This window comes from Pygoscelis adeliae, unplaced genomic scaffold (genome assembly GCF_000699105.1).
Source record: "Pygoscelis adeliae isolate BGI_AS28 unplaced genomic scaffold, ASM69910v1 Scaffold414, whole genome shotgun sequence".
NCBI lineage: Eukaryota > Metazoa > Chordata > Aves > Sphenisciformes > Spheniscidae > Pygoscelis > Pygoscelis adeliae.
The window spans coordinates 289,540-300,725 of NW_008824673.1; the positions used below are offsets into that span (position 1 = coordinate 289,540).

The following is an 11,186-nucleotide window of genomic DNA, read 5'->3' on the forward strand; positions in this document are numbered from 1 at the left end:
AGAGAGGACTTCACCTTGCTGTTGCAGGTTGGATAACAAGACCGGTATCAGACTTTTGCAGCCCAGCTTTTTATGGATGAATCCCAGACTGAGGTATTGCCACAAATCGCTGGACAAAGGAGGTAGGAGGAACTAAGAAGTAGAGCACTCGGAAGATTCATTCACATTTTCAAAAAATGATTTCATAAATTCATTGTATAAAATAGGCTTTGCAGACCCAAAAGCTTAACTATCACATTTTTCTCACACGGGACATTTAGATAATAACATGATCTAAGATTGATATCTTCCGTATAGACTTAATCTTACTTCTCAGTTTGACAGCAGAGCTTGCCAGATAGTGTCTGTCTTCAAATACTGCAGAACCACACTCTTACAGCAGAGTCCAGTCAAACTGTATTCATTCCTAAGGCAGAGAGCAACTTAGAGCTGCACTATTCATAAATACACATTTATTTTTCATTAGAAATGCATAATTACAGCATTTAAAAGCATTTTCCCCTAGAAAAGTAGTTAAGCAACAGTACAAACAAAATTGTTAGTCTTCTGCAAATACAGTTTTCATTACACTGAACAGAAAACACCAGCAAAAGGCTAATACTTGCAATTATGGGATTTTTCTTTTTTTAAATATTTTCCATTTTTGTTATAAACACCATAGCAAATAAAAAAAGCTGTTTAAACAGTGAAAAATATTTGAGCTCTTGATCTTCTATATGTGATAAAGCAAGTATTGCAAAGCAGCAATACACTTCCTAAGATACCTGCAGACATTCAAATGGCGAATTTCACAGAAGAAATGAACAGGATGAAACATTAATTTAGTCTCACGGTTTTGATTCATTAGATTTCTTTCTCTCTTTCTGAAAGAATTTTTTCTCTTTCAGTGTACCTAAGGGCAGGCCACGTATTTTTTTCTGAAGGCCAGATTCTCAACTGATGTGGTGATGTAGCTCCGATTTGTAAATGGGTCTGATCTATTCCAGGTGAGGACAACCAGATCATGAGAACTCTGCTACTTGCAGGAGATGTTCGAGGCGTGACCATTAGTCTAATAGGCATTTCCATTCTCCTGTTGTTGCACTTAACTTCTGACTGTGGTTCACTGACATCTCGGTTGACACAGTTTTCGCAATTCTCTTATTGAATTTGGATTGCTCCGTGTTCTATCTGCATCTCCGGCTGGATTGCTGATTGAAGGGTATCAGTGCCCTGCAAAAGGAAACATGAAATCAGTAAATCAATGCAAAAGTGCTTTCCACTGGTGTAGCCAAGGGAACGCGAACAAATTATACTAATATCAAGTTCTTGTATATACCAGTGCAAAATCTGCATGGATATCAGCTCTATGACAAAGTTGAAATGGGAATACACTTACAAAGGCACTAAAAATAACAGAGAGTCCACATGAAGACTAAGTAGACTAACGCCCTTCAGGCTGCAAAGAGAAGGCTAAAATAATGAAATCATGGTAAGGATCTATAAAATCACGAGTGGCACGAAGAGAGCAAATAGAAAACAACTACTCCCTCTCTCTTCCCAAAAAAGAACCAGCTCTAAAAAGAAACCAGCTCAAACCCGTGTCTGGCACAACACGTGCCGAAGCTGTGGAAGGACTTGTGCCAGCACGAGGTACGTACTGACAGCTCAGGGGTACAAGGCAGAGCTGAACAGTGTTATGGAAGGGAAGTCCACTAAGGGTGATCATAGAAAAGACAGTAGGAAGTCCCAGAGCGACAGAACTGTTGTAGGTAAGGAAAGTAAAACTACCTGTTTGCCCTGTGCTTGGAATTTCCCAGCTGGTGCAGGATACGGTCTAAAACTGCTGACTTTACCCACTGCAATCTTTCTCTATTTTGTGTAAAATGAGAATAGCGCTACTATAGTGAACTTTTTTCTCAAAGAAAATTCTTCCTACAGGCCTGATTCTACTCACTTTCCAAGCAAAAACAGTCCTCCGTGAAAGAATTTAAAGTAAACACAATTGACTGGAGTTTTCCAAGGAAGTCTCCTTAAAAATTAAATTACTGCCTACCAGTGGTCTGACAATGCTGTGAAAGGATAATTCCATAGCAAACTGTCTTTTTAGCCAAGTTAGTTGGAGTAAGGAAACCCAGATTATGAAACAAACTCCATCTTTAGGGCTATAAGATGAATAGCATTTAAGAACAGCTGTATCGGCTTGGATAAAGTCCATCACACCCAATAAGCCTTCCCCTGATAGCAGCCAATATCACAAGCATAGATAAACTACAAGAAAAGGGCAAGAATTTAATGATGTTTTCCTGCACACTCCCACAGATTCCACAGATCTGCCCTTGATGGATTTTCCCTCCATAAATTCATCTAATAGATGCTTTATGTAACGCCCTGGATACAGAATTATTTCTGTGGCAGTACTTCTGTTATGAAAAAGTCTTACTTAAAGTCCTGCTTTATGCTCTCAGCCTATTATCTGCAAGATGATCCACAAAGACACAAGGGTGGAAACTCAACTAAATTTCCCATCCTTCAGGTTTTACTATACAGTCACCACTTATATATTCAATTGAAAATACTGGAGGTTCAAAATTATAAAGCATCGCTCCTAAATTAAGGTTGTTTTGTCAAATTCTCTTCACCTCTCTGCCTTGTTGCCAGTAATTGCACACAGCTACAAGATTTGTTCCTGTTCAACTTTACAGGTAATTTGGTGTTTACTTAAATTTCAATAAATTAGTGCCAAAGCGGTGAATAATTCTATCAGACTGCTAAATTTGATAGCAGGTAAGTTTTCAAGTGACCAAAGTTTTCTTTCCCATTAGAGGAAAACTGTATTGAAGTAATATAATTATCAAATAATAGCAACAACAGCAATACTGAATATTTATCCAACGTTCAGACCAGAAGTAGAAGACTGCCCAAAGGGATTACGAGCACGCTTTAGAATTGGAATTATGTTTTTTTCCAAATCTAACAAAATTTACCACCAGCATATGAATTTGAGCACAGAATTAATCCAAATATTCTTTGTCATCATCACATTCTGTACTTCTAAATTTTGCAAGCAGCTATAAGTAAGAATGCTATTGAGACATGAAAACAAGCCAGCTAAACCTAAATCCCCAAAATGCATCTGTTTTCAAACCGCACCTCCCTCTGTACATGCATTTGCAATTTTATGCCAGCAAAACACTGTTCATATATTAATAGTTTGTGTTCACATATGTGGCTTAGGGTTACTAAGAAACTATCAGAATCCTAGCTACTAATACTTCTGTCTACAGCTAATTTGCAAATACAAAATCATGCATGAATACATTGAAAATCTTAAGTTGAAGTGTATATTGCTGTCTGCTTCAGCTGAAGCCAGACAAGGGATTCATTTCAAATTGCCTCACTCCTACCTTCAGCTTTGCATGTGCGATTGCTTCCAAAGGCATGGCTTTCAAGAAAAAAAGGTCAGAAAACTGGTGTCTTGTTTTCAGACATTAAATAAATTTGCAGTTGTGGTGTTTCAGACAAGGAATTTGTCTAGGGCATAGCATCCAACCCAGGTGGATAAACAACTCCGCTTTTATACGCTTTGATTGATAAACAGATTCAAAATCACTGAGAACATCTCAGTACCTTGGCAAAGAACCATATGAAAACAGATGAAAGTGTCACTACAGCCTCACTGACAGGGTGTTCCCTTCATATAAGACTTTTCCTTTCAGATAAGAGACCTAAGATGAGTAGGACTATTCTGTAACTTTAGCCAAAAAAGCTATTGGGCTATCCATGTAACTCAGAGTAATGTAAATACCAAGTTGGGTCCTCCAATTCATTAACAGACCCTTAGTTTTTTGTTTGTGTAAACTGAGGAAATATTTATGGCAAACTTATTTTTAGTCTTGTCTGTTTTTCCTTTCATACTCTTCTTATTTCACATTCCTTTTCTGCTTCTCTTCAGCTTTGTATAAATCTCTGTGGTTAACCACAATATTAAAACCTAACACGGTGCAAAGTGTCCCTGAAGAGAAAAGTAACTCCTCTGGTGGCTGCCAGTCGTGTGGGAGAAGGATGCCGACGTTTATAACCGAACTCCACAACCTGCTGCTGCTCCTCAGAGGTGGTAGCTGAGAAAGGAGGACAGGCATGAGGAACAGACCCAGGAGAAAGTCCACGGGAGGTAAACTTGAGAATTTCCCAGGCCTGGAGTGAGAACAGCAGCACGAGAAACACCTCGCACTACCTGACGCCTAAATGCTTTATTAATTGCATGGGACAAGCAGTACTTGAGGGTTTATAAGAAATAAGGCACGATCCCTGTAGCGACACTCGTATTGTCCAGCGTCCTATTACAAGTGACTACGAATAAAATACTGAGAAGGTTAGTGCAGAGACAAATCTAGCAAAGAGGGGAAAATGACTATTAAGGGCTCATCTACACGGGAAGATCAGTGTACAGAAAACTAGAGTGTAATCTTACAGCACAGCACACTCACATGCCAGGCAGCCTGATCCTTCTGGGCAGGGAGCATAACTTTTCTGAAAAGCACTTTGTAGCATCCAAGTGGGGAGCCAGCGTGGACTGGGGCAACTAAGAGAGTGTAGAGCTCTGGCCTCCCTAACTGCACCAGCCAGCGCAGACGGCACTTTGGCAATATGCAACACAGCTCCATCTTTTGTTTGAGGCCCTCTTTGCCACTGGGGTAACTAACGTGCTCTAACTTCATCTAGCGAACTGATCCGCAGATTGCCTTGTCCGTGGAAGAAGCACTAAGCAGTTGAGTTTCATGCACGCAAAGTCTGGACACGATTCCCTTGATTTCTTACGCAATTTTTTATTTTTTCCCCTCAAGAGACTCAATATCCAAATGTTTGTAGCCAGATCAGAATCCTCTACAAAACTGGGTAGGTATCGGACAAAAATCTACTCTAATATTGGCTGCTAAGGATACCATTATATTTTGGCTAGCGAGCAACAGCTTATTTTTCACAACCACTTGACATTCTCTGGAAAAGAAGCCCCCAAGTGGGATTCCCAGAAGAATGTGTAACCATCTTCAGAAAAATTTCTGACAACTTTTTTAAGTCAGCATTCTTGTGTTGTCACCAGTCACAACTTCAAGCTGATGAGAAACTTTTTCTAGACTCAGATACATGACTGTTCAAACTGATTTTAAAAAAAGAAAAAAAAAGGAAAAAAGATAATTCCTCCACCGTAACTGAGAGGATCAAGTGTTCACTTACAATTGCTAACATTGCAACTCCTGTGGGAAATCCAGGCTGTTGATCAAAATAACTGGAAAACTGCTGTCAGAAAGGGAATAACATTTTTAAGAGAAACCTCAGCCTGAAAAATACTTTTTGGACAGATTCCAAGCAAGTTTTTTGCCTTGTCCTTTAACATGGCTCTCAGCCTTCAAGGATGCAGAAAGACAATGATGACCAAAATAACTATTCTCTAGAGGCACTGAGTAAGAACATAAAAGCAGGGATAGTCAAAGACCATTTATACCTTTAACAAAATGATGTTTCTTATTATAGATTTTTTTTTTTCTTTACGGTTTGGAAACAGGATCATAAACTCATTGGGACTGCAGCATTTGTGGATAGATAAATAGTTCATCTGACAGATGTTTCAATCAAGTACACTCAAATGGCAAAAACATATATATACATACTTGATTAGTCGCAGAGTGGTCTGTCACTGGTGTCAGCTGCACATATTGGACTTGGATATCACTCCCTTGGAGCGGGGATCCATCAACACCCCCTGACGCAGGCTCAGCAGAAGCAACAGCTATCAGCTGAGCACCCTGCAACACCTGCAGGGAAAGCAATGGAGAAAGCAGCTTGTAAACAACCACAACCAGAAATGCAATACGAACCATCTAACTTAAAACAGATGCAAAACCAAAGACCATTAAAAAGAAACACAAGAAAACTTGTCTGTCAGTAACACTTGCTTTAAATCATGTGGGTTTCCGAGAGGACATGGTACGCATATGGAAAGATTCCCACACTAGATGCTCGCCGCATTTTGCCTTATGAGATTCATAATTCTGTTCATGATTATTGCAACGACTAAGTGGGATGGACTGCGCAGGTTACACTAAGAGTGTGACAATGTCACTAGCACACAACAGTATCACTGAGTAATGCTTTTACTGTTACAGACACAGATCCAAGATACTCCTCACAGCCAAAGGCATTCAACTTTTGACAATTTATTATAGTAATGTTTCTATTCCTATCGTATATGAAGGTGAAGATTTAAGAATTACTGCTAATTAATGCTTACTCTAAACACATCTGCATTTTGACTGGTGAAGACTATAGGTCCCCTATAGGCTTCAAAAACCAAAGAACAGTTGATCCATCTAAAAGTGCTTGCTTAAAAACATTCTTATGATTGGACTAATTTTAATTTACTTTCTTAAACACAAATCAGAATAAAATACATGCATGTAAATAACGACAAGTCCCCGATCTCATTTTTTAAATTCAGCTAAAATATACAAAATTCAGTGGTAATTTCTATATGCCGTGAATGACGTACTTTTAAACGATGGTATTTGAACTACAGCGAACAAAAGACATCTTTTAAACGAAGGGAAGAGAAGAACAAAAATAACATTCTTAAAGGTTTTTCTTAACAAAGTATGATTTCTCAGCTGATCTGCGGGTGGGTGGCCATGAAGGAGTGGGTAGACCAGAATTTCTCTAGGGAGTGTGGGAGGCAAAAAGAGGTGACCTCCATTAATGACCTTCAGGGGTGTTGTCAGGATTTTATAGGGATCTTGGGTGTTCTGAGATACAGTCAGCATCAAACTGCAAAAGGATGCTACATTTTGTTTTTACAGGAGTAAGCAAAATTCTCTCATCCTACAGTATTTGTTTTGGAACTATACGATACATACTGTCGGAACCACATCACAGTCTGTCCTATTGATTACCTGCAGGTCTTAAACGTATTTTTTCTCATTTATTTCTGAACTACAAACTTCAGAACAAATGTGAGCAACTGTGAACAAGCCCATCATTCTCACATACAAACTGTTTTACAATAAAGAAGCCTAAAACTTGTAACAGTACCAGCTTCCCTGTTTTATTGTTTGTTCTCAACCGCACACCTTCCAAAGCACTTCTAAAGAACTCCCTTTTATAGCACACACTCTGGAGAAGACCAAATAACTCTCTTATATGTGATCTTATACCAAACCTATTAGATTCCTAGTGATAATCTACCCTTACCATCCTGTCTACAAAAAAACAACCCCAGCAATACTTGCATAAAATACTTCTTGCTGTCAAATTACACTTCCCTATTGGTTTCATGCAAACAGTTATATGCTTTTTCTATTGTGTCTTCCTGCTGGATAAACTATTCCTAATTAAGCTTTCATTCACAAAGAAATGGGAAGCATTTTTATAGTATGTAATGACGAAGCTGAGCTAGTTTTCATGGAGGTAAAATGGACGACATGCCAACATCAGCAGGGGCTGACAAACCCAGGTATTTATGAATTTCCATTGACAAGGTCATAGATTGATTGCTGCTGCTCCATTCCCCCCCACTAGCCAGATTAAAACCAACTCAGTTAAGCTTAAATGTGCTCCAATCCCAATTCAAGACTATAGCAGTGATAGCTACATACACTGCTTGGTTTCCAGTTGTAGTTTGAAAAACAGATTGATAAATTGGAGAGATAAGACATTAAACATTATTAAAAAAAAAAATCACAATTAGTATTGGTTTTCCTTCTTTGTCATGTCCTGTTTGTGCAGACTCCAAGGACTACAGGCGTCAGTATTCAATAATGGAAGGTGAGTGGCCAAGCAAGGCAGATTCATTTCCACTAGCGTTATGTCAAACTATTTGGGTTTTGCAAACGAGGTGATTGGCTCCAAACTGAATGTCGCACTGATATGCTTATTCTCTACTAATCGCCGCCTTTGTATTATTCCCTATAGCTAGAAAACATGTTAGGATGCTTGGAAGCCAGGAAAAGGCTATTTTTCAAAACTAAGAACCATTTCGCTTCTTTAGGCTTCTCTTTATCCATTTGTCCATCGTGCAACAGTCTACTTCATACGTGTTTAAAATCACTTAAAAAAAAAAGAATCTGTCTGGACTTTGAAAACTAAAAGAAGAACAATCTAATGCTGAAAAAGACTTCTTAATGTTTTCCACTTAATACATGCTAACATCAATAGCTGTCTTAGATTTCATTAAATACTGCCTAGCTTGTTATTGTGGCCTAACTGGCTACATAATCTGTCACTGAACTAATGAGAATAAAAGCAAGAACAGGGAAAAGATCCCAGTCTTAAATTAAACCATCTGACTGAACCTTAAATGAAGGAATGAGCAACAAGCTCTTCTTAATATCTGCAGAGTTTATATACAGCACTGAACAAAATTATTATTTTGCAGTTTCTATTTGAATTACTGTACAGCTTCGGATATAAAGATACAAATGGATGAGAGTAGAAGGGGAGAATTGCCATCTTTACCCATTTTTTTTTTTCTGGAAGGGATTTGGAAATAAAGCTATTTCTGTAGCCTCACTGGCCTAGTACCTTGTGCTTAATCTGCTGAGCCAAAGAGAGGATCAACCCAATCTCAGGCTCAGCCTGGAACATTTGATCCCTCTTTGTATGTCTGAACACCTCTGTCAAACATGACACGATGATGACCTGCAGCTTACTAAAGATATCACTTAACTAATCACGCTGTATTCATAAGATAACACAATTTATCATGAATCTCAGGCATATCCAGATAGGAGAATCCAACTGAACTGACATTAAAAACAGCAATAAATTACATTTTCTCTAGGCATTACTGAAGATTATGATAAATTTATTATATTTCTGTCTTAGCTTAAAAATATGCTAAAAGTTTGTTATGCTGAAGAACTAGCACTGATGTCACCCTTTCTACTTCTCACAAACAGCAGTATTGATAAATATTTTGTTCAGAAAAAGCCCAACTTGGGCAAAAACAGTGGCAAGTTTGGTTACGGTCCTTGGATTCTGCTTGAATTTGCAGTTTTGCATTACGTATCACAGCATTCGTGGAGGGGCTGGGTAGCAGAGCCTTTCGCAAATGGGGCAGGTGTAAGTATAGGGCTTTTCTTTGGCTTCTCACTTGACTTCCAGACCAATACTTTAACTTTGTAATTCCTACTTGCTCTTGACCTTAAAATAAAGGAATTGTACCAAAAAAATAAACAATCCGCCCCGAAAACAAACTTCTCTTCCCAATTCCCTGGGCTTCTCTACCATCCTGCCTTACTGGTCCAAAACAGGTAACAGAGTATGGTTAAACTGAAAAATAATAAACTTCACTTCTAACAAAATTGATTAACATGCTCTAAACACACACACAGAACAGGAAGCTTGAAGTCACCCTTCCCTTTTACTTCAGCACAAAAGCACAGAAGTATCTGACATGGAGCGTCGCTCAAGCTAGCTCGGGCTAGTGAGAGTTCAAGTCAATGTTGAAAACGATCCTAAAAAAGACTGCCTTTAAAATTAACAAGCAGACCAAAAAACGTTTTTGTAAAATAACTGAGTGGAGTACTAAGAAAAAGTACGTTTGGTCATCTATTATTGCTTGCTGTCAGCGGTGAAAAGTTGTCTTGACAGTGACAAGATCTTTAGCTCTCACGGAGCTGGAGCCCGCTTTTTACATTGCACAATTATTTCCACTGCAAGCATAAGCAATTGCACAGCTGGAACAGAGCAGCTCGCTAAATTCTTCTGTTCTTTCAGCCTGCAGTTGGAACCACGGATACATGCTTTTCCCCATATAGAAAACCTAGTGAAAAATGTTTATCAAGAAAAATCAGAATACTTTAGGAAATGCCTGTAAGATATTTGAGAATATCTTTGATATGTATGTATTTGAGAATGCTTTGAAGCTACCAATACTCTCAAGTCCATTATGTGACCTGGCCCGATCTTTGCAATCCTTCACGTCCCAAACCTTGTTGCCTCAAAGATTACCACATTGCACGGTGAGCCTGGTGAAGACAACTCGCCTAAACTAAAAAGCAAGCGTGAAAGAGCCCCTTCCCTCACTATTTCCATCACCTTTCAGCTATGTTCCCTAACAACTTCAGACAGAAATACAAATGCATTTCTATTAGTTTTGGTTTTAAATGGTCCTAGAAATACTAGAAGGAATAGTATTTTGTTCGGATGTTTAAAATGAAGTGTGAATTCTTGGCATTGTTAGTGAACACAGAACCAGAGTCTCTTCAACCAAACATTTCTTTTTTTTAAAGCTCTGTAAGCTTTCAATGAGAGATACAAGAGCTGACAGCTTTGATAAAATGAGCTAAGGGACAGACAGCTCCCTCCTACCCACTCAAAGCATATTGTGCCCACACATATGTTATCTCCTCCTCCTCACAGCAACGTTAACACAAACCCACGCTTCCCAATCACAACTGTAGCAGAAGCACAGACCCTTGCAGTGGTATCCCACTGACGTGAATCGTTGCCTTTCTCTTTGGGGTGGGTTTTTTTTTTTCCTTCCCTCTCCACCTTTTTTCCTCTATCACCCTCTTCAAAATCTTGATGATTTGGGACATGCAAGCTATTGAGCCCAAAGGTCCTGGATTTCTATTTTTCATCCCTTCTTCAGTGAGATGCTTGCCATATAAAACGTAGTAATAAAATCAGTAGTAATAATCAAAACCAGCTACTTTCTCTGCTCCCTTCCTTTCCATTTAAAGACCATTTTAGCCCATAACTAATAGTTCCCATTTAACATTCAACTGCCAGGGCAGGAAATAATTTTTTTTTAAAAAGATTAAAATGTAATAGGTATTCCTTCAGTTTCTTCCAAAATTGTTCAAGCATCGTTTCCAACCATGGTTCAATTCATAACACGTCCTCTGCTGATCTTACTTATCACTGAGAATTATTCTTCTAGAAGCCCATAACTTAAAGCTTTTCTCTAGACCCCAACCTTCAAAAATAGGTAACTGTTTTGGGACAGCTGAAACTTGTTTACCAAAAAAGCACATTCCTCAGTCTGCTCCTTGCAAGATTGAGCCTTCTAAAACTCATTCTTGCTACTGTTGTGGTGAGCTTTTTTTATTAATCTAGGCAAGCACATATGTTTGCCTACCTATAAAAAGCTCAAAAACAAGACACATTGGGATTTTGGTGTCTTTTTTCCATCACTTCTTTCCATTTCT

General features: G+C 38.6%; 1 protein-coding gene across 2 annotated transcripts in view; it reads right to left on the reverse strand.

Annotated features, from left to right (window-relative positions):
• Positions 1-448: 448 nt before the first annotated feature.
• The window catches only part of BANP (BTG3 associated nuclear protein), a 138,574-nt gene continuing 127,836 nt past the window's right edge, over positions 449-11,186 (reverse strand). For both annotated transcript variants that reach the window (XM_009323038.1, XM_009323037.1), the window contains exons 11-12: positions 5,652-5,795; positions 449-1,212 (exon numbers count right to left, since the gene is read on the reverse strand). In XM_009323038.1, coding sequence (XP_009321313.1) covers positions 1,141-1,212; positions 5,652-5,795 — 216 coding nt within the window. In that variant the 3' untranslated portion in view covers positions 449-1,140. The remainder of the gene's footprint in view (positions 1,213-5,651; positions 5,796-11,186) is intronic.